The sequence below is a fragment of the Melospiza melodia genome, chromosome 27, assembly GCF_035770615.1.
Source record: "Melospiza melodia melodia isolate bMelMel2 chromosome 27, bMelMel2.pri, whole genome shotgun sequence".
Classification (NCBI taxonomy): domain Eukaryota; kingdom Metazoa; phylum Chordata; class Aves; order Passeriformes; family Passerellidae; genus Melospiza; species Melospiza melodia.
The window spans coordinates 3,350,542-3,374,063 of NC_086220.1; the positions used below are offsets into that span (position 1 = coordinate 3,350,542).

At 44.3% G+C, this 23,522-nt stretch overlaps 1 protein-coding gene across 3 annotated transcripts; it reads right to left on the reverse strand.

The window, feature by feature from the left end:
- Window positions 1-1,943: 1,943 nt before the first annotated feature.
- On the reverse strand, window positions 1,944-18,783 carry TRNAU1AP (tRNA selenocysteine 1 associated protein 1). 3 transcript variants are annotated; one of them, XM_063177705.1, is made up of 10 exons: window positions 18,697-18,783; window positions 15,894-15,970; window positions 15,681-15,778; window positions 14,857-14,956; window positions 12,338-12,390; window positions 11,583-11,714; window positions 8,061-8,180; window positions 6,450-6,612; window positions 5,521-5,554; window positions 1,944-3,323 (listed from the first exon to the last, which is right to left on the reverse strand). In XM_063177705.1, the coding sequence occupies exons 3-10, from the start codon at window positions 15,764-15,766 to the stop codon at window positions 3,187-3,189; spliced, it is 825 nt and encodes a 274-aa protein (XP_063033775.1). In that variant the 5' UTR covers window positions 15,767-15,778; window positions 15,894-15,970; window positions 18,697-18,783; the 3' UTR covers window positions 1,944-3,186. The 3 variants fall into 3 exon arrangements, with proteins under 3 accessions (XP_063033775.1, XP_063033776.1, XP_063033774.1); XM_063177706.1 differs by having other exon boundaries at window positions 15,888-15,970; XM_063177704.1 differs by lacking the exon at window positions 15,894-15,970 and having other exon boundaries at window positions 18,697-18,781.
- Between the last annotated feature and the right edge of the window lie 4,739 nt (window positions 18,784-23,522).

Sequence of the window (23,522 nt, forward strand, 5' to 3'; positions counted from 1 at the left end):
GAGTTAAATATTTATTTCTGTTCCTCAAAAGATATTTAGAGAAATTCCTAAGGGTATTGTGTATGTCTCAATAAGTGGGATATGAACCTGTCTCCAGAAACTGATCCAAGTAACAGAAATTTTCTCTAGTCAGACTCACATGGAAAAAACCGCATCACTGTCAGCCCCTTTCAGCCCTCTTATCATTTGCTAAAGAAATGCTTCCAGACTCCTCATCCCTTTGGAAGTGGGTCAGGATTGTCCCCAGGCCACCCCAATGTGTACTGTCAAGCTTTTAATTAAACACAGACTAATGGCAAGAGCCCTCCCTGCAGCCTCAGAGCTCAGCCCTTTGGAAATCACTCCTCTGTGCCCTAAAACACCCATGTCCCTCCAGCTCTGCTGAACATTCCCAGTCTGTGTAACTCAAACGAGAATTGGAGTCCCTACACTTTAATCTAAATTAGATGATCTCATCTTCATCAAAGAACACAATAAGAAATTTTGAGTTGTTTTTGGACTTGATATAAACCCTGCCTGCTGAAGGGCAGAGGGCTTCTTGATCTCTGTTGCTGATACGGATGCTATTTTCAGGAGCTGTGATATCATCTGCCTTGGACTTCTTGTCTTTAGCACATAGAGATAAAAGGAGAATTTACCTTACTACATGAAGTCTTGTCTGTGATCCTGTCTAACACTAAATGGTAATTAATCTGGGCTTTTCCTGTAGCCATCCAGGAAAAACAAAATCCCACTCTCTATTTAACTGGGATTCCACAAGGAAAACCTTACAAATCCCAGGAGGTGGCTGTTTTCTAGCTCCATAGAAAAGTCTCTCGTTTTATATATAAGACTATATAAGACACAGCAATAATGGCCAGGAGCTGAAAACGAACATTAAGATGAGTAAGTGATATTAAGAAAACCAAAACAAACCCAAATAATGCAGAGGTTTAACAGCTCCAAACAACCTTGGCTGAGATTCTCCCAAGCAACCCCAAAAGCCTGGCTCATACTTCCAGGGAATGAAGCCCAGAGCCTTGCATCAACCTCTCTCCTGAAACAAAAGCTGGAGCTATTTTAAGCTCTGCAGCACCAGTAAACAGGAGTCAGCAGGTCATCTCTGCTGGCTTCTGCACTCCCAAATTATTCCTCACAAGGGTCTGTACATGCCCAGCTCTTCCAGGAATTAGGGGTTAGGATGGGCTGGATTCATATTTACCATTTTTCTTTCCACCACAAAACAAAAGCAGAGAGCAAAAGGATTTTCCCACAGGGTTGCTGTCTGATCCCTGATAACCTGCTCCCCTCTCCTCTAGAGACAGACCTGTATAGATAAGAGTTTACCCAGGCATTAGGGAATACTCCACAGACAGCAATGCTAGGCAGATGAGAACAGCAGAATAAATTTATATTGATAAATAAATGCAGCTTCATCCTCTGGAGGAAAATGGGATGGCCACATTGTAAAAGCCAAAATTCATGGGGGATAGGAAAAGACAACTCCAAAATAGGAGAAGGGCAGGCATACAGGGCAGCATAGTAACAGAATGATCTAAAAAGTGTTTTAAATGCCCTTCTTTACATAATTTCTGCAATGTCACTCTGCTGAACTTCCCAAGAAGAGGTGGTGTCTTGAGCTGAGTGGATATATCAGAGGATATAAAGCTCTGCTCTCTTCCACTTCTGCTGCTTCCGAAACTCCTGGCATACGCAGGGAACATTCCTTTCCTTACATTCAGAGCAACTGAAGGTGAGACAGCAGCACAGTCAGGGGCACAGCACGAGGAAAATTCACAGCAGATGAGAACGCAGGAGTCCAGCAGCCCTCTAGTTCCTCTAGTCACTCATTAGGAATAACCTAACTCCAGTCACATCACCATTCCCCTCACATCCCACTTCCAGCTGATAAAAAAGAGACCACAGACTGACAAATAGGTCATAATTATGGACACAAACAAAGGTGTAGTAGAAGTAACTTTATCAAAGTATTTAAATTTTATCGTAAATCTCTGCATCAACATGGGCAGGGAGGCAACGAAATGCTCTGCAGTAGCAATTTCAGTTACCAAACTATTCCTTGGATAGACATTTATTACAGGTAGTTTCTCTGTTCCTATTTCTCCAAGAGTTTAAGGCACAAAAGCCTGAAAAAGGGCTTATAACATGTATATAAGTGCTATTATTTTCACTTTCACCTCTAATGCAACATATCAGTTTAAATATATTGCTTGTCCATTCAGCTTATACAACATCCAGTAAAAAACCGCTTTCCAAGTTAACAACCATTTGTTGCACAATATATCAAGGCAATTGCTCTGACCCGTTTTTGCTGCAAGATCTTAAGTTTCACTCTGACTGGACAGTGGAAGACACTACAAAATCTCATCATCTCAATGAGACCATCATGGTGTGTCCACAATGAAAAAAAAAATAGGCATGATACACAAAATAACATTTAAATATGGTTGCTGGAAAAAGTGTTTTACACTGCTGGTTCATGGGGAATTATTTCCTCATACACAGGTGAAGAAGCAGGCCAGGTGTGCAAAATACCACCAGGTAAAAGCTTTATAACACTCCTTTCTGCCTTTGCTCTCCAACGTGCTCTTTGGGTCGATTGCTTAAGAATATCAAACTTGCAAGCTCAAGATCACAGCTTAAGTTAACCACAACATAAGCTTTCATCCCATGCTCAAGTTACAGCAACCTTACCCAGTCACTGGAAAGATTTTGAGATATTTTAGTGGTGTCTAAAAATGGTCTTTTTTGAAATAACACATTCATGAGCGTTGGGTCAAATGACTTAAGACAGCTGAATGGGCAGCAAAGCAGAAAGATGGGCAGGAACCAAATTGCAAAGGGTAATTTTACTTAAAAGACCAACTTTTTTATTGTACGATGGAGTAGAGTCTCTCTCCTGTGCCATCTTGTTGAAAGTTTATAAATTACAATTCCCAGTAAATATTAAGAGTTCATTTCAAGACAAAAGGAATAAAATTGTCGCAGTTCTAATTTTCACCATGAATAAAGGTTACCGTGATGCTCCTACAATACTTGTTCTCTACAGGAAAGGCCACAGTCCTCCTGTACTCCGAGTACCTGGCCTGGGTGGGGAAAGGGCCACCCCTCACAAGTGCAGGATCCGGGGCAGTGTAACAGTCTGGAGCGCACTGGGAGGATCTCACAGACACCTCAGCAACGAGGTTATAACACAGCTGGGATCTCTGATGAGACAGTGTCCAAAGGCTGCCAATGACAGTCCATCAAGGCATCATAGAGCTCTTCACTCTGTTCCATAAACTGCTTGTTTGCTTCATGGACATCTAAATGAGGTGTGGGATCTATGGGAGGAAAGACAGAAAATATGTCACGCATCAAAGGTGTTCAGAAAAAAATACACCCTGTAAACAAGTTGGTATATTAAAACAAACATGGGGGGAGTCTCAATATCTCCAGGGCAGGTGTCAGAGGACAGTGCCGGACTCTTTTCAGTGGTGCCACTGACAGGACAAGGAGCAACCACTTCAGCATGAACAAGAAGCTCTTTTCATGGAGGGTGGCAGAGCACTGGAACAGCTTCCCAGGGAGGGTGTGGAGTCCCCCTCTCTGGAGACTTTCCAAACCCACCTGGATGTGTTCCTGTGTCCCATACTCTATGTAAGCCTGCATTAGCAGGGAATTGAACTGGATGATCTCCAGAGGTCCTTCCAACCCCAAGTATTCTGTGATTCTGTGAGTCACCAAACATTCCCAGCACTTGCCCAATCATAAACTTGACCCAATCAGTCCTATTCAATTTCTCTGCAATGAGATAAGGAATAACTACATCCAAAAACATGTCCCTTCTGACAACAGTGATTGGCCCACAGGAGAGCCAGTGGAGGGAACACACAACTGCACCTCTCAGCCCAGTGCAGCCACCTGCACTGCCAGAAGGGGTTTGTCCTGATGAGAAGGGCAGAAACAGAGGCAGGGACACATTCCTTTCAGCTCCCTCCACTGTGAGGTCACAAATGATGGATGGATGGATGGATGGATGGATGGATGGATGGATGGATGGATGGATGGATGGATGGATGGATGGATGGATGGGAACATTCTGTGCTGCTGCAAGCAGCCACCAGAGCTCATCTGCCAAAGCCTCCAGCAGTTCAAAGCTGGAGTCACAGCTAGGAATGAAGGGAGTGTCAGTGGCACCACAGCATCATGGTGAGCATAGCCCTATTTTACATGTAGAACAAATGTTTGGAAAGCATTTTGGAGCTGGACAACAAGCGTGCAGATCCAATCCTGCCGCTCTGAATGCACAGTGATGGTGTAGGGTGTAAAGCTCACCTGACAACACCAGCAACCCAAAGCTCAGGTTATCAGAGCAATCACAAAGGTCAGTGAATGACTCTTAGTACAAAGCTGAAGGATTGGGAAGACTCTAAAACACATCAGGAACAAAATGTTTATAAACATGTATCTTCCCTGTGAGGGAGGTGAGGCCCTGGCACAGGTTGCTCAGGGAAGCTGTAGTTGACCCATTTCTTTAAATGTCCAAGGCCAGGTTGGACAGGGCTTGGAGTGACCTGGTTAAGTGAAAGGTGTCCCTGCCCATGGCAGTGGGTGGATAAAGATGGCTTTAGAAGTTCCATTCCACTCAAACCATTCCAGGATTCTATGTTTGGTTTTAGCTATGTCATATTGTAACACATTACAGGAGAAGAGATTTAAGGAAAAGGAATGATACAGTGACAATACATTAATTCAGTTTCCTACAAAGGTACGAATCTTTCATTTAATCAACCAGGAAAAGAAATATCCAGAGATATCCCAATTCTAGTCCTGGTATGTTTGGTTCAGCAAAAGGGAAACTCTCCTAGAATGCTTTTAACAGCTTCCACACACATCATCATGCATACCTGTGAATCCTGTAGATCTGTTACTATTTTTAATTTTTTTGTTTTTTAAGAATAGAGTAAGATACACTGCATAGTGCATATTGCACTTAAGACAGAAATCTGGAATGGCTGGCATGAAATTATAGTTTCATGCATCAATAAATAAAAGCTACTTGTACAGGTATCTAAAACCCCAATCCGGTTTAGTGACCCATTTCAAGCAACAACTGCTTGAAATATTTTATCAGTGTGGTGACTAATATTATTCCCTTTTACTTGTAAACTAAAAGCACAACGAAGTATTCTGGGCTCTAAATGTCAGGATTTTATAGAACACCAGAATATCTACCTTTTTCTTGGTAGCATATCAGAAAAAGAAACCCTAGTAAAAAAAGGATAACAATTTCAGTACTACAGAAGGTTAAAATCTCAGTGCTGGGAAAGTCAAAGAGTTTCAGTCCTCACCAGGTTCAGAATAGGAGCAGCAACAGTAAAACCAGGATGCAACTGTTCTAGGTGACAGTGACTCACAAATGTTCTCAGATTTACTCAAAGATAAAGGTATATTATAAATTGAAATTAGGGCCAATATGAGAAAGTCTATCTCCAAGCAGTGCAGAACATACAGACAACTTCAATTTGAGAAACATACCTTCCAACGCATCCTCACCAACTTCTTCATATGTCTGCAAGGAAAAACAAATCCCTTAGGACAGTGGATAATTATCTTTTCTTTTGCAAGCATTGCTTGTTGATTAGTACAGTCAGAGACTGACTTTTATACTGGAGTTATTAGAACAGAATTTTTCACACCTAAGCCTGTATTCCATTCCTAACACTCCACAGGCAAGACCCTACACTAAACTTCTATCAGAGGCAGTTCTTGAAATTCCAGGGTTGAAGTGGGGTGACTGTTCTGATGTGTTCTATCCTTTAAAACAAAGCTTATGAAGGATCCCAAAGGCACTCCGAGCACTGCCTGTACCTATACTCTTCTACCATCACAACTGTACTAAGGGACCTTTTGTGTCCTCCAGACTTTTTTTTACCTCAGCAATATACTCTCCATAATGCAACAGGACACACCAGGGGCTAAACACTAAATAGTAGCGATATTAAGACTTCATTATTAAGAGGTATATACTAAGATCTCTTGGTGTGTTCAGTTTGGAGCAGAGCAGACTGAGGACAGAGCTCATTAGGGTCTGCAGCTCCTCCTGAGGGACAGCTCCAATTTCTGCTCTCCATGACCAGGGACAGGACCTAAGGGAATGGCTGGAGCTGTGTCAGGGGAGGTCAGGCTTGATATCCAGAAAAGATTATTCCCCCAGAAGGAGCTTGGGCACTGAACAGACTCCCCAGGGAATAGTCACGGTCCCAAGGCTGCCTCGGCTCCAGGAGCATTTGAACAATGCTCTCAGGCACAGGGTGGGATTGTTGGGGTGTCCTGGGCAGGGCCAGGAGCTGGACTCAATGATTCCTGTGGGTCCTTTCCAGCTCAGGACATTCTATGATTCTCAGAACTGAAGATGAGATGTTCCCATCCCACCTTTCAAGCTCTGTGGTTTTGCGCTGCCCTACCTGCATGGTGCTCTGCGTGTAGCCATACTGGGGGTAGCTGTAGCTGTAACTGCCCGTGTTCTGGTCGTACCCCCACTGAGCGTAGTAGTTGTGATACTGTTGGTAATACTGGTTGTAATTATAGTTGTACATCTGATTGTACTCCATTGGTTTCACACGATTACTTCAAAAACAAAGCAGGATAAAAATAGCAATAAAACAGCAATAAACCATTTTTTAAAATTGCAATAAAATAGAACAAGTATGAAAAAAGCAGTGAAACAGCTTAAGATACAATGTGGTAAAGATACAAGGTTTAGTCTAACAAGCAAATTTCAATCTTGAAAATATATTCACTATTTACTGCAGCAATATTTATTATTTGCATAAAGAAGTGATTTAAATACCCTTTCCTGTATTCATATTCCTCTTCATTAATAAACATGACTTTCATTCTTTATGAGCTAATTGGATATCACTTCCTGGCTTTGGGAAGGGAAGAGTTCAGGACTATGAGCTTCAGTTTAGAACAATCCTGAACCACAATCCAGATACTGGAGTCCCTTCTTCTGTCTGGTAAAGAGGATGAATTTAAGTGATCTGCAACTTTCTGAGAGAAAGCCCTGAGTCCTGCTTTACATGAAGAGTTAAAGACTTAAAGCCTGGCAAAAAACCTCACGTTTTCTTTTGTAAGAATGGAAAAAAACTTTCCCTTCTGCCACTGTCATACAGAAACCTAAGCAAGGACTTGTCCCCTTTCTCTCTGAACTGATGTTCAATGCACAGACTTGAGAAAGTTCATGAAATACAAAGTAATAGTAATCAAAAAATAAACTTAAATACCCTGAGAACTGACTAAAATTTCTATTCCTTGCCACTTTATGAAGTGGCAGCATTCCCAAGGAACATCATTCCACCTAACTACCAAGATTTGAAATAATGAGATGACAAATATTGTTTGGAAATGAAAATATGTCACACATAAAGCTATTTCTACTAATGATGAAATTAGTGAGAAGCAGGAAGAAGGAAACATCAATCTTCTCACCACAATGCACCCATTTTTTCTGCTTTTCTCTTCCTTTCCCCCCCCCCCCCAAGCCTTATGAGGTCACTGAAAATCTAAATATTATTCAAATAGGGAGCAATTACTATGATTCGTATTACCCTAGTGCTACGAGCCCCAAGTCAGACCAGGATCTCATTGTATCAGGTTCTGAACAAACACAGAAAAAAAAGTTAATCCCTGCCCCAAAAGTCTTATGTGTAGTAGACATCATAAGAGAATTAGCAAGGTAGTTGAGCTTTGCTATCCAGACATCGTTAAGAAGATTTAAACGATTTCAATTTAATGCAAAGGAACATACATTTTAAAAACAATCATATTTAACTACAGTGTGTGCACACGTGTACGGATTTAACAATATATACAATTCAAAACAGTGTAAAATGCTTAGTCTTGAGCTAATGTTATAATTTCTTTGAACTCCTGGGCATTTTGATACACCCCTTATTCATGGGTATTCTTTCATTTTGTGATGGCCACATCCAGGACATGTACCCAAAGCACTAAAAGGCATTTAAAACCAGATGTGATTTTTCAAATAAATGTCCAGCTGTTCTTCTACTCACGCTTTTGGTATAGCCACACTCAAGCGTACAGGTTTAGAGCCCAACCCCACAGCTCCCTGACACTCTGTCAGCGCTCTCTTCTGTTCCAGTTCATCTGTGAATTTCACAAACCCGTAACCTCTGCAGAGACATAGAAAAACTCACATAAAACCAACCCCAAAGAGCAATGCCACATTATAAAAATTAGTTACGGCGAAGTTTGATTTGGTTTGGGAAACACAGTGAACAAAAAGGTTCATTAGGGTTGTTGTCCCTGCTCTTGGGAAAGATCAAATTATTCTGCGTTTCAGTTGCTTTTCCAGAATGCCTGAAGCCACACGTCCAAGCTCTGGCAGTACTTCGGAGGGCTTGTCAATGTAACAATGTAGTTCTTGTGCCAGCGGATTCTGGGGAACTGGAAGTGAGCTGACACAAGCCATGCTGAAATGTGTGAACTGACACATGGTAAAGCCCCAAATCTCTGCTTGGAGGAAACTGATAATCTCAAAAGCACAGCTGGAATGGGGGGACAGTACATCCAGTGTAGGAATGTGCCCCCTGTTGACGGAGTGACAAAATTATCTTTTGTCTCCTTAAAAATGCAAAAAGCCCAGAAGTTTCTCTCCTCAATTAGGTAAAAAAACACCTCATAGGACCTGGGGGACTTCACCTCAAACTTAAAGATAGCCAATTGGACAGAAGCCAAAAAGTCCCGCCCAAGCAATTCACTAGAAAAAGAAGACAACAAAAGAAACTAATAGCTTTTATGAGGTGTTTTACCAGGAGCAAGAGCCTCTTACACCTGGCTCGGATTTTCTCTGTAAAGAGCTTTGTTATTTTGCCTTTCATTAAAACTATTGTGTTTCCAACACTGCCACAGAAGCCATCCTGCTAATTTTATGCCATCTGAGGTGGCTGAGCTATCTCGGGTGTGATATAGATCTCCAAGATCTTATAAGACCTGGCTGGAAAAGACTGTTATATCAATCCAGAACCCCTGGACTCTGCAACAAGCCTTCATTGTGATGTGGCAGCACTGCACGTCAGCCAGACAGAAAACTCCAACTCCCTCCAACCCCAACAGTCCTGTTTGCGTGGGATTCTGATGCTGTAGTGAGTCAGAAGCAATGCAACAGCATCCAAGAGGGCAGTGCCAGGATCCCATCATGGGATGGGCTGCCTAACACAGCAGAAAGATCAAAGACTTAGATGTGGGAGGGTAAGAGGAATCCATCTAAGCAAAGGAAGAAGTTTGGGAGGGAAGGGCTTGTCTACCTGGGGAAAAGAATGAGCCATAACAAGGGTGTAAACTTACAGTGCATTATCTATTCTGTGGGAACTGCTAAACGCCAAGTTATGTTCTATTTTGAAAGCAGCATCATGTACTACTCAAGGGAGGTCCCCACTGGCAGCTATTTCAGAGCAGTTCATGCCCCAGAAAAGGCAGTACCTTGCACAACAAGTTCCACACACAAGATATATAAATATCTTATTTATATGTATATATATATATATATATATTTTAAAAAATTAAAATATATATATACATATACACACACAGGTATGGATGTATCTTCCTCACAAAAAGACCAGATCAAAGCTTAGACTTATCTACATAGAAACTAGATTATTAAACACAAGCAAAACTCTACACAGACTGACGTTCATTTAACTTGCCCTCTGCCAAACGACTATGGCAAATTAATCCAGTGAAAGTCAACTTCTAAGTCAGTTTAAGGTGTTCACACACAAACCCAACTAAGTTTCTAAGCTGCCAAAAGACTCCTCCAGATTTTCAGATGGGACCAGGAGTGTGTAAGAGAAACTGGGAAGACTGGCAGTTCCAAAACAGAAACGGATAGAGATGGATGCAGTGTACAGGAATAGATGCTGGGTGCTGCAAGGGAGACAGTGATTCTTCCAAGTCTTCCAGACACTGATTCTTCCAACTCTTCCACACATTTAGCTTGTCCACACCAATGGCTAAACCACTGGTAAGGAAAGAAATAATTTTTTCCTGGCCAGGACCTCCCTGGAGACCTTCTGTCCTGCCCCTGAAGTCTGGAAGGCCCCAGCACCTGTACCCTCAGCAGAGACCAGAGAAGTAGGCACAGCACCAGAGCACCATGCTCCAAGCTCCTCTCCTGTCTGGACAAGAGGTGCTGGGAGGAGGCCTTCCTGATCCACCAGCCCTGGCTGGAAGGGCCAGGACTTCACTGGGCATGTCCACAAGCCCTAAGCTCCTCTCTCACATCACACTGACACCTGCAGATGCCTCAGCTTTGAGCAATTGCACAAGTCCCAACAAAGCCCCTGGCACCAACACTCTGGCACTGCCACGGGAGACAGCTTTGCTCTTCCCAGAAACAGGACTCTTAAGTCCCTGCTCCTCCCCAGCTTCTCAAGCTACCACAGCTTGGGAAGCTACTCAGCAGCTACCTTTCCTTGAGGTCTGCACCTATGCACAGCTCCCAAACCCAACCTGCAGCAATAGTCCAACCTGCAGCACCAACACCTGTTCTATAGACAAAGACTGAAGCAGGTGCAGCACAACAGGAACTGTGGGGTTTACACTGAGGAAGAGCAGAAGGCACACAGAGCCCAGCCCAGCAGTGTCAGTCCCAGGGGAGGTGGTAATGACAGCATGAGGACACAACAGCCAGAGAGACTAAGTAGCTCTGCAAGAGGTTCAAGATGCACATGAAGAGGAACTTCATCACTGGGGAGAAGTGCAGCTCTGGAACAGGCTGCCCAGACAGCCTGAATTAACTCCATCCTGGGAGGTTTTCCAGGCTACACAATCCATGGATGATATGATCTAGCGCTGGCTGCAGTCCTGGTAGGAGCTGGACCAGAGACCTCCAGAAACCAACCTAAGACTAAGAAACCACATATGAGAAGGTGGAGGGACCTACAGCCATAACTATATCTTATCCCAACATTCTCAGAGGTGTTATATCACAAAATTGTGCTTCACAGAGCCATGCTCTGCTTCGAAAACAAGGATGCTCACCAACTGCTCCTTCTCTGGAAAATACAGCTTAATTTCGTGTTATTTAGAAAATGTTTTAATTACATTAAGAGATCTGACCACTTGTTACCTACTTTTAGCAAGACATTTTCAGAAAAGACAAGGCAGCTACTGAGAACTTGACAGTGAATCATAGCTTTGTGTGCCCTACCCTATTTGAAAGAAAACACATACAGCTCTCACAGGAATATGCACTCAATAGCCTGAAGTTTGTAAAGCATAATTCCATGCAAGAGTCCAGGAAGAGAGTGTTTCAAGATTACTTAAGATATTTTTCAGCATTTTAAGAAGTGCAATAACACACAAAGGGCCTCACACTGACAGAGGAGTGAAAATACCCATGGTGCCTATCAAAACTCAAGCAAACTGCAGACTGAACAGCCAAAACCACTACATTTTAAGATTACTAAAATCTATGCTAAAAGAATATTTTTCCCCTTGCTGTATTCTATATTTCCTGTTGCAACATGTGAAGTAAAAAAAAAAAAAAATGTGAATAAAAGACAACTTACTTGGATACTCCTGCCTGGTCCAAAACAACTTTTCCACCTCTACATGATGGATAAACTTTAACAAAAAATTCATACAGCATCCCATCATCCACATCAGGAGTCAGATCTCCAACAAAAAGGGAATATTCTGGACTAAAGAAATCAAAAGAACATCTTAAATATAATCATTAAGAAAAAAAAAAGGGACATGCTGAGTGACAGTAGCGCAGTAGTGACAGTTACCATTTAGCCTAAATATCTGAACTCAGAGAAGAGTGATACTAAAAGACCATTTAATGGAGAATTTAAATGCCACTAGTTAAGCTGCTTAACTAAAATTTCGATTGACACTGCTTTTTCAAGTTAATTGAAGCAGCACAACCAATCAACTTAATACTGCTTTTTATTTAAAGATTATTTCCAAGCTTATTACTCACAGGATATTTCCGATTTCTAAAACGGCAAGAAAAAATATCTCATTTATAGATAAGCTATTTCCAATACACAGATCTAAATTATAATATATAGATCTTAAATTATAATATATGAATTAGATACTTTGATGCTACAAAGTTTAAATACCTTAAAGGACACTGGATAAATGTGCTGTGCCACACACAGTGCAAAACACAAAACTGGCAGTCTAAGTTCTCTTCCTTCTACTAAAGACTGGCAGTGATGAACTTTGAGTTTACATATTCTGAATACTTTTTGCAAGGCAATTAATAGAGAGACATTAAGCAGGAAAAATTAATATTTAAATATTGAGCACTTACCTGTTATCAGGCTGTTTTCCATATGTTGCATAATTCAATTTAAATCGCTTCGCCTGAAACAAGGCAAAAATGAATCCATACATTCAAACGTTGTCATGTGAATTCAAGCAATTAGGGAAAAATACAATAAGCTGATTTAATACAACTTAATGCTGACACATGTTCAATGCCTTCATGCCAGCCAGTTAAGGTAACAAGTACGTTTTTATTTAGCATCAGTACAGATATAATAATGAAAATAAAAATGTAAACAGAGGTAGAAACAACAAATGTTAAATTTCTTCCAATTTTCAGGTCTTAAAATGAAATGACAGTACCATTACTGGACTTTTGTGATTTAACACAAACACTAGCAGACCAGAATCCAACACACTGGAAAATGGAACCAACCTGAGTCTGGAAGTGTGGCTAAATACTTGGTTCTGGACATTTAGTAAGATTCAAAGGGTTCTGAAAGAACTACATTGGACACTGAAGCCCTCTTTAAATTTTGCATCTGAATTTGTTTTCGAAATAAGTTTCACAGCAGACCACATTTGTGCCCTCTGGCACATCTGGAACTCTCTGTCCCCCACCTACCAGACTTTTAGCAACTTTTATCCAACTTACATCTAAGTTTAGACCAAGATCTAAGGAGACCAAGATCTTTGAATCAGTCTTAGAGATCAGGGGCTAATCTCAGGATCAGGATTTCAGATCCTAAAATCAGGATTTCAGATCACAATCAGAAATGCCCTAAAGATCAGGGTACTTGTTCAGTACAGTGAAGAGCCCTCATATGATGGATTTCCTTCCCTCAAAACCAGGTAAATACTTCTTGGGAAATAGAGCACAGACTCAACTCTAGACTATAATCCTGCTCCTTGCATGCTTGCATTCTCTGGAGCACAGTGCTACACAACTTTCTGTGGATTATTTACAAGCTAACACAAAATTTAGATTCCATTTGAAGCACGTAGATCTTTTTTGGGGGGGGATCTTGCTCTTCATTGCAATATTCTGGGTTTACAATCAACAAGACACCTGAGAGTACTGCCACTCAGATGGGAACTGTGAACACCAATGCTTGGAAAAGAGAAACACCACCAGCACCATGGCTCTCTGTTATTCCCTTGACTGATTCAGTATTTAAAAAGAAATAAAAGCATGAGCCACACTCAAGTTTTCTGTAAACAAAATTCTCTAAATGCAAAGGATGAGCTGGGCAGTTGCCTGCTGAGTGCATTGATTTGGGCTGCTTTGGATCTCTGCCTGACATCTGTAGTTCTCTCCATGTGTTATGTAAATCATCCCTCCCCACAGCACTGTGTTTTGAACAAAACTGTGAAGAAAGATGGGTATTCCCAAAACCAGATTTCCATTATTATCTTACTCCTTGTTCTCTTTGTCTCTCCAGTGACTATAGAAAGCATCCAGGATGATCAGCTTGCCTTAATCATGAGCAAACACATGAAACAGATATCTCCAGGCCTCTCATCGACTCCTTTTAACGGGGCACGTCACCCTCTCAGCAATGTTGACTGAATAGCTCAACCCGAACTTCCCAGTCTCCTCCGGGTATTAACTACTCTGAAATAGGAATCCATTGACTTTGTATATCATACCATAAGTGAGGTGATTCTAGAGCTGCTTTATGAATCAGTCACCCCAGCTTACTGCAGCCAACTCCTGTGGGTACAACAGACAGCTGTGTCAGCCGTCCCATTTTAATCTACCACATATTCTAGTCAACATCCTAAAATTAGCCTCTCCGCCTATTCCTCTTCTTCTCCCTAACTACCCAGCTTTTATGTAGAAGAGATGCTAGTTGTCCACTGCAATTATTCAATACTCTGTCTTGTTCTCCACTCTAAAGAGGTTTGAGTAACCTCTGTTTGCTAAGGGCCAAGAACAATGCAAAATTAAAAGTCATGTTTCTCTTGCCAATCAATGCTATTCAAAAGAAAGTGTAAACTTGCAAGTTCATCCTCTATACACACAGCTAAATTCTCAGGTTGCCTCATCCCTGAAAATGCTCAGAGCCTAGTTGGATGGGGTTTAGAGCAACTTGGTCTAGTGGAAGGAGTTCCTACCCATGATAGGGGATGAAATATGATAAGCTTTAATATCCCATCCAACCCAAGCCACTCTGTGACTCCATGATTATACAAAATGAGAGAGATGGAAGAATTGAGGCAGACATACACTATACTCAGTCTAATTTCTTCCTTGCTCTTCTCAGGTTTCTGATTAGTCCAACTTTGGTAACAGCAGCAATGGTTAGATATAAAAAACATCACACCCCACAACACTTCTACACTTGAATTTTATCTAGACAGTCACAAAGAAATCACTGTTTTTTCTCAACAATTTTCGGAGCAAGAACATTAGCAGTTTTATAGTCATAACTTCAATTCTGAAGCAAAGATGAATCCCAGTTTGCTAACCACTGAATTATCTGTAATCATTAAAAATACACAATCTACACTATCTGTCCCTACCAAGTTTTGGTTCTCAACTGGCTGATCCCATTTACTTACCGGTGTAGCACCAGGAAGTGGTTTTCCATTGATTTTGTGTAAACATTTCTCTGCAGTAGCTAGATCTGCAAATTCTACAAAGCAATAGCCTGCTGGAATTCTGAACATACAACACAGAAGAGAAGAGACAAAAGTTATAAACTTAAAACACATTTGATGAGGAAAGCTGTATTTTACATAACTGGTAAGAAATTTGCTGTAGTTGCAATACATAGAAGAGCTTCTTTCTAAAGTATAAATATTGGCTACCTAAGAGAAGTCAGATCTCAAGAGACAGCCCCTACTTACCATAAGTCAAGTAGATAAGCACATGGAAAATTGTTTAGCTTACAGTTTACTTCCCACTTTCATTGACTATCAATTTGCCCACCCAAGTTTAAACTACTGAAAACTGAAATTACAACACTTAAAAGAATAACGAATAAGAATGAAACTATTTTATTCTGCATAAATCACTCATTTTATTTCAAATGAACTTTAAAGGTTCTCTTATTGCTCTGAGTCTGACTTCCCACCTCTGCCAGCGTCACATAGCTGTACTACAGACTAGCAATCAAAGCCTGGGGAGGTGTAGAGCCAGAAGGATGGAATGAGATACATACACTGCTCTGGCTGAGTGCTGGAGCACTGCAGGATGTGGACCAAACCGTGTTTGTTGAGGGGAGGCTGAAGAGCCAGCAGTGCCCTCTCCATTGCTCTCAGCAATATTCACATATTGGTGGCAGCAATGGTGAGAAACTCAAAGGGAAAATTCACTCTGATATGGATGGACCACAGCGAGGCTTCAGTCCAAATACACTCGGAGAACAAACAGAAACAGTTACCCTGTCAACCTGTTTCGAATGATTTTTACACTCAGTACAAGCTCTCCCATGGTGGCAAAGGCTCTTGAAACAAAGTTTTCATCCATATAGGGCTCCAGCTATAAAAGCAAAAAGAGAAAGAAAGTTAGATTTGGGCATCTACAAAAAAGAGAATATATGTGTCAAAGTCCCTCTAAGCCGTTAAAACATTATTGAGAAGGATTTTACCCTTACACTTCAAAAAGAAGACTCATTTAAGAGGGTCGATGCCACTCAAAACCAGCAGGCATGCATGAACCAGGCTCAACAGTCTGCAAAGTGGAACCCAAGAGACAGCATGAATTTCAGAGAACAAGGGAGCTTCACAGAAGGACAAAAGCCACTCAGAAACATACAGCAACAAACTGAGCATTTCCTACATGGAGCAGGGGAGAAGGTGGCAGGCTCCTTCCCCAGGTGCAAGCAAAGGCTGGGCCAGCACTGTGGATACACAGTGTGGCACAACCCCGGGCGGCATGTGGCAGGTGACACTGCCCCGTGGAGCTGCGGCAGGGGTCTGCAGAGCTGTGTCTGCCCGCACAACCCCGGTTATACCAGGGCAACACTCGGGGGAAACCCTGGAATCGCGTCCCACAGCAGCTCTACGCTTCATCCTGCCCATGGGAGCACTGACCACGTTCATGTCACAGGGAAGGACCGCACTGTGCAGGTAAGAGTGCATGTGAACATGCTGGAGAGCAAGTGTCTGAGTGGTGTAAGGTACTGACAAGTAGGAAATGGCACTGGAATTTGGATCAAATATACTACGAAGAGCCTGGGTGAACAGGGCACCTCTGTGTATAACAGAAACTGGAGGAGGGAACTAACCAAAATTAGAATGGGGAGCGGTGTGTGTGACAAGTAACATGGAGCTGAAAAATGTATGTATAAAATATATATAGCTCCATGTATTTACCTGTGTAAGACAGGTGGCTCATGGTAACCTACAGCCCTCAAGTATTTGTGTATCTGTCACGTACCAGGTGGCTCCACCACTTGCGTGTGTGACAGATTGTGCAGTATGTGAAAGAAGGTGACCGTACTGCACTTGCACGTGTCAAAGGCAGTAGATGCCCTGTGGAGGTGAGTGTGAAGCACAACTGACTTGTCCCAGGTGCAGAGGCAGCACCACTCTGCACAGATGTGCCATGCAGGGTGATCCTGGCTGTGTGTGTGCACAGGAAAGCTGTATTTGTAAACACAACCAGTTGCTTGGATATGTCCATATGGCTCAAAGAGCCACGGCCTGCTTGTGAGAGTAGCGATGAAAAAGAAGATGGGCTTTATCATAGACAGGTGGCAGAGAACCCTCTCTGTGGGGAAAAGGGAGAACAGACTCCAGAGTCTCCATGCCCGAGCAGAGGCAGGTAGAGGATGACACCTTGATAACGTGGGTGTGCTGAGTGTGTGTGTGGAAGAGAAGTACCCAGTGGGATTCTCAGGGATGTGTTGAGCTGTGTGTACACACACACGTGAGAGATGAGGAACACTACGTGCAAGCAGGACTGTGATGGTGTGAGCTGCAAGAAAGGGGCTGAAGGAAGATGTGCATCCAAGAAACAGGTGGCAGAGAAGTTGTGACATTGTACATGCATAGTGGAGTGCACACAGGTGTGTACAAGTGTGTGACAGATAGCAAAGACACTGCACGCAGCAGTGGGACCGCATGTGTGTGTCACAGTGTACCACAGTGGCAGCAATGCAGGCACCACAACACATTGAGCACACACACACATGCAGTGCGGCTGGGTGGCAGAGCACTACAACATGCTGGGGTGAGTACACGTGTGTGAAAGTGCAGTGTGTTCAGTAGTGAGTGTAAAGGACACAGGGGCACAAGGTGTATGAGGGGCACACAAGGAACATCGTGGGCTGTGCATAATTGTGAGTGTACCTACAGTGTGCACGTGAGTGGGCATCAAGATACTCTTGGGTGAGGAAGCCCCTGTGAGTGTGCTTCACACAGCTGCTCTTTCTGCCAGGTACACACACAGGCAGGAATGAGGGACCTAGCAGGAAGTGCAAATGCTTTGAATGTGCGTGCACGTAGGGGAGTACAAATCCCTATGAGGGCGTAAGTGCACCCACAGGTGTGCATGTAGGCGGCAGGTTGTGAGGGATAATCTTGGACAGGTGCATACAAATGTGCCTACAAGTGTGAGCACAATTAGCAGCACAACCATGAGTATGTGTAAATGCCTTGCACAATGTAAGCATGTAACTGCCTATAGCAGCTGAGCATGTAAAACATCAGATAAATCCTTGAAGCATGCAAGTGTACACGCTGTGAGTATGGGAGTAAGTGCCTCTTAAGAGTATGGAGCTGTGAGACCTTTCGCTGCCCATGCATGTGTCTGACCACCAGTGACACTGGTGTAAGTCTCGCTGTGACCTGGCTGCAGGCAGGCAATGAGGGTCACTCTAGGGGGTGTGTGTGTATAACTGCTCACAAATAAGCCTGTCAAGCTGGGGTTTATGTCTGAGTGTGTGTCAGCCTGTGGTGAGCATGTCAGCATGCACAGGAGTGTATGATGTGAGTGTCACTTGGGGAGTTCAGGTGTGTCTGAACGTGTGAGGGGCTGTGAGGCTGTGTCAGTGGTGTGAAGGGGTCAGTCGGTCAGGGAGAGGGTCAGCTGGTGTCAGGTGTCAGAGTGAGGGTGTCAGAACTGTGAGGATATCAGTCTGTCCGTTGTTGTGTGGGCGTTAGAGTGAGAGTGTCAGTCAGCCAGCGTAAGGCTGTCAGTTGCTGTAATGGTGTCAGACAGCCAGTGTGACGGTGCCAGAGGGACGGCATCAATTGGTGTGAGAGTGCCAGTCAGTGCGAGTGTCAATGAGAGGGTGTCAGTCGGTCGGTGGGAGAGTGTCAGTCATTGTGCGGGTGCAGGTCAGTGACGGTATCAGCCGGTCAGTGCCTCCCGCGCCCCCCCGGCCCAGCCGCGTGCCCCTGTAGCCCCGTCGCCCCCCGCACAAAGCCGCGCGGTCCCGGCCGGACACTCACGTCCCCCATCCACAGGCTGGCGGCCATGCTGCTCCCGCAGGCCCCGCGGCGGGTTCCGCGGGGCCGCGCGTTCCACCTCCCGGCCCGGCCCGGCCCGGCCCGGCCCGGCCCGACCCGGCCCGGCCCGGCCCCGCCGCCGCCGCCCCTCCTTCCGTCCCACCCCCGGTGCCCCGGTCCCTCGGTCCCTCCCCCGGTCCCTCCCGCCGCCGCCCGGGCCGGCCCCGCCGCCTCCTCCGCGGCCCCGGCGGGCGGAGAGAGCGGCGCCCCTGCCGCCGCAGCGCCCCCTGGCGGCAGGAGGAGCGACAGCCGCGGGAGGGAGCCGGGGCAGAGGGTGAGGGGGGTTTGGGGCAATCTGGGGGACCCTTTGGGGCAACTGCAGCCACCGGGGGGACACTGGAGTGCGGTGGGGAGCGGTCTCTTCTATAGTGCCCGCAGTGAGAGGGCAAGGGGAAATGGCCTTAATCTGAGACAGGAGATTCAGATATCAGGAAAAAAAATCATAGAATATGCTGAGTTGGGAGGGACACACCGGGATCATCGAGAACAACACTTAGCTCTGCACGGGACATTGGAACGATCCCATCCTGTGCCTGAGAGCATTGTCCAAACGCTCCTGGAGCTCCGGCAGCCTTGCAGTTATGGCCATTGCCTGGGGAGCCTGCTCAGTGTCCCAGCACCCTCTAGGAGAAGAACCTTTTTCTGCTATCCAACCTAACCCTCCCCTGACACAGCTCTATTCTGTGACAAACACTTTGGTCATCTCTTCAAGGCACCACTGCTGTCAGAGATGGCACAGGGTTTACAAAGTTGGACAGTTTTTGACAATGCTGAAAGGCCAAAGACTTGTGTTTGGGGTTTTTTGTAGGTTTTTTTTTTTTTGGTGTTTTTTGTTTTTTGTTGTTGTTGTTGTAGAGAGGCTTGAGAGAGACCATGATCCCGGCTCCCCTCCACCCAATGGGGCAGCAGCTGCATCAGAAGCTTCGAATCCCAGCCAAATTGCCTCTTCATACAGATAGGAGATCCATCCTCGGGATGATCAGCCCGACACGCGGGTTTGGGTTGGGTACGGTGTGATCCTCTTCTCTTGTTTACTTCCGCAGGCCTTCGACAGCGTGGGTGGCAATTCCTGGAGAAGATGAACCCCCTGTTACCGACGGAGCAGAGGCGAGTGAGCCTGAGAACTGGTTGGTATTTCCGGCATCCCGAGAGCCGGTTGGAATTCCGGCATCTCCCATCACGGGTAAGGCCTTTGCTCTGTTACGGAACGCCACGCACGGGCTGAATGCCTGGCTGTGGTTGTGCAGGCGCTGCTGCACGCCATAAATCCAGCTCCTGGCGACAGGGACACTCGAGAGCCTCCGCGCTATTCTCGCCGCGGTGCCTCGGGCTCCGGGCGGTGCCTCCGCCGCTCGGATCCCGGGAGAGGGCAGCAAGAGCCCGCCGGTGTCGGGCCGAGGTTTTCCGGTGCTGGCATTGGGCAGCTTCGTGCGATGGAGCCAATTCTGGAACTCCTTCCGAAGCGATGTGTTAGCGTTCGCTGAGATCTTGCCCAACAATATCCCACTTCCACGACCAAGGGCAGAAACCCGCCAGGAGGGGAGTGGAGAATTCCTTGCTCTGCTTTTCCCTGCGGATAGAGTAGGGCACGTTTGATCCTTCCTACATTCCCGCAGGAGACAGTGAGAATCCTTCATCCTTATTCTGAGCAGGATCTGCATCTCTCATCACGCACGTCCAGCATTGGCTGCTCTAGAATATCAAGCCTTGAGGGGTGCAAGATGTGAGATGAACAGTTGTGTTTTCTGATTTCTGAGTCCTTAGAGCACCCTCAGATCATTTTCCTCCAAGCTCCTCCCTAAAATCTAACATGAAATCAGAAAGGCAGCAAGACCCACAGTTGATAACTCAGCTGAACAAAGACCCTAGGTTGTCAAGTTGCCCTTTTTGTGCCTTGGTGTCACTGGCAACCTGGTCTCTTGCAAATTCACCCCCTTTGAACCCCCTGCTGTGTCTGCCTTTCAGATGTCAGCTTCCAGAATGGTTTTATGTTCCCAACATGGCAATTTATCCACTGGTTAACTTGGAGCTCTGCTCTGCACAGTCCACAAAGCTGTCGCTCATTCTCTGTTATTACTTACAAAAGCCAGTAGTTCTTTGTCATTTAATGAAGTGAGTCCAGTGTCTTTAATAATCCCTTTCTGACCTTTTCCTTCCAACTGAGTAACACGAAACTTGCTTTTCCTAGGATAATCCATAGACATGGATATTGGGCAACAAAAATGCAGAAGGATATGATTGTGTTGGACTAGGAGAAGACAAGTTTAAATTCAGTGTTATATCTGAAGTGACTGCTGTTTATGCACTTAACCTTGTGACAGAGTGAAAACAGTGCCAGGAGCATGTTATTACATGAAAAAGTGTTTATTCCCCTTTAAAAATTTATGAACTGGCAAAGAGGCCATGAAAGAAAGATGTGGCTATTCCTCTGTCCTGAGTATGAGTGTCAGCAGTTAGGAGCCAAAGCATATGTGCTCCTTGTTCCCTTTGCTAGGACAGCCGGTATTTCTGGATCTAGAAACTTGATCCTGAAAACTGCTGAGTAAATTCCAAGTAGTGTTCACTGGAATCCACTGGAAGGGTGATCCCTGAGCCCACGTTTAACTGGTCTCTAGGAGCTGTAGCCTGTTGGAGGCCCTAATCCTGGAGGCTTCATAGCTCTTTCAGCTCTTGGTAACTTTGATTGGCGTTAAGGGTCACTCAGTACCTCCTGAGTGACTGCTTTCAACTTTTAGAATTAATGGTTTTGATCTTGAGAATCTGGCCTGGGAGATTTTAGTTTGAATTTGCTGGTTTTAGCTTGAGCTTGAAACTGACTTAAATGGGTTTTGTGCCCTCATTACTGGATGTTAGTGTGTTAGAACATTCCCTTTGTTGGTCTTGCAGGTGCAAGTCTTAAGCAACTGCATGCAGTGGACTGAGATCAGGGGTTAATTTGGCCAGGGATAATTGAAATAATAAGTAAAATAAACCAAACCAAAACATAAAGCAAAACTTTGAGTTTGGAATAGCTTCTCAGATTCTGAAAGTAATTGAAGTAATCCAGAAGAAAATATGCCATGAAATCTGTTTTCCATTATTGCATGAGATGGTGTGTCTTAAAATTTGATCAAATCCATTTTTTCATGATAAAGATAATGCCGCTTAAAGTGATGTAGAGATCTGGGGTCTTTTTCGGTGTAGAATTACAAATTATTGTAGGCTTGACATTCTCATTTGTTTATTTATTTATTGATGATTCACTGTTCCTGTCATGATTTCACAGCAAGTAAAAATAATTTCTGATTGATTTCTAGCTGCCCGTAGTATTTTTGAAAGATGTTCTAGTAAAAGCTCATTGATGTGTTTGTGCCTGCTAGCTTTCTTATCCAGACCCAGTCTCTTGTATATAATCAAGGTGCAGTTGGAGAAACTTGATGTCCTGTATTGCATTCTATTTAAGAAAAAGTGCAGTTATTTCTGTGAAGTCCTATACTCATATTTATCCGTGGATTTTGTGAGATCCCTCGACAAAGTCAAGGTCAAAGGACAAGGACAGTCCATTCTTTTTGCTGTAAAGGAATGCATTTCCAGTTTCAGTGGCTCCTGAGTGGGATGACTGTGAGCAACAACACAAGGAGTTCAGTATGGGGAATAGCTGAGCACATCCATGAGTAAGTGGGGCCAGAGGAATTTATTCCCAGGGCTGTCAGTTTTGCTGTCTAGGAGCAAACGTGCTCCCCTTGCTGGTTTTGCATTCCTATTTCCACACCATCAGTCAATCCTCACTCCTCTGTAGTTTTTATCCTCTTCATATCTTCACTGAGGGGTGTCCTTACTCACTCCTCAGAGAGAATTCTTTGGAGACCACATTTATCCTCCACAGGGACGAAATCATAGTCTGCTGTGTCTCACCAGGATTCAGCAAGGGCCATCTTGGATTGTGGATGGAATTCACCAGGAATAGGGTCAAAAAGAGGGCTATTTTGTGTTTTCTTCCTTGGTAATACAGGGAATTCACCCTCAGAGAATTTATGGAAAGGTCAGTTGGTCAAATAAGACTGTTCTGGGTGTTCACAGGAATAAGTTACTAACTGGCAGGGGTCGTTTGTTCACATCCTCCATAAGGATCCCATGGAAGAGATTAAATCCTGGGTCTGGATATTTGATTGTGAGTAGCTCTTCGGATATCTGTTGGAGTGTTTGTAGTCCATATGCAGTCAGCTGTGGGATCTTATGATAACGATGTTTTAAGGTAAAGTACGTAAATGAACTTTTCCAGCCCACCAAAGTATTCAGCTAATGGCCCAGTACAACAGTTCTAGTGTTGCTGAAAACAAGTCCCAGTCTGCTCAAATTTATTCTAAGGCAACAGGAAACACAGAAAGTCATGCAAGGGCCTTGTTTGAATGGAGCCAGCACAGGGAAGGGCACAGTGCAAGGCTGGCAGAAAAAGAGGGGGAGCTGGAGGCTGAGACAGGGGATTCATCAGGGCATCTGTGCTGGAAATAGCATGGCTGGAAGATGGCAGTACCAGGTGATCAGTTTTCACTGCAGGAGCTGGCACAAGTCTCTGCTGCACCCTTTACACTCAGGTGGGCACCTGTGTGCATGTGTCTGTGCATGTAAGTGTGTAGCAGTGCAGGATGTGTGGAGAAGGGCTGCTCTTCACTTTAGGCATCTAATTGAAGCACATAAAAAAGATACCTGGAGTTAAGGAGCCACATCAGGCCTCTTTTCTCTTAATTCCCTCTGTAAAATGCAGTTAAAAGCACTTTCTCTGTGTTCCA

Excerpts from the sequence above, each read along its gene's own strand:
- TRNAU1AP (XM_063177704.1), bottom strand. The coding sequence starts at position 18,723 with ATGGCCGCCAGCCTGTGGATGGGGGAC. Across the intron at positions 12,391-14,856 it reads CACTTCCTGGTGCTACACCG|GCGAAGCGATTTAAATTGAA; the intron begins GTAAGTAAATGG and ends GCCTTGTTTCAG. Across the intron at positions 8,181-11,582 it reads GACCAGGCAGGAGTATCCAA|AGGTTACGGGTTTGTGAAAT; the intron begins GTAAGTTGTCTT and ends ATGTCTCTGCAG.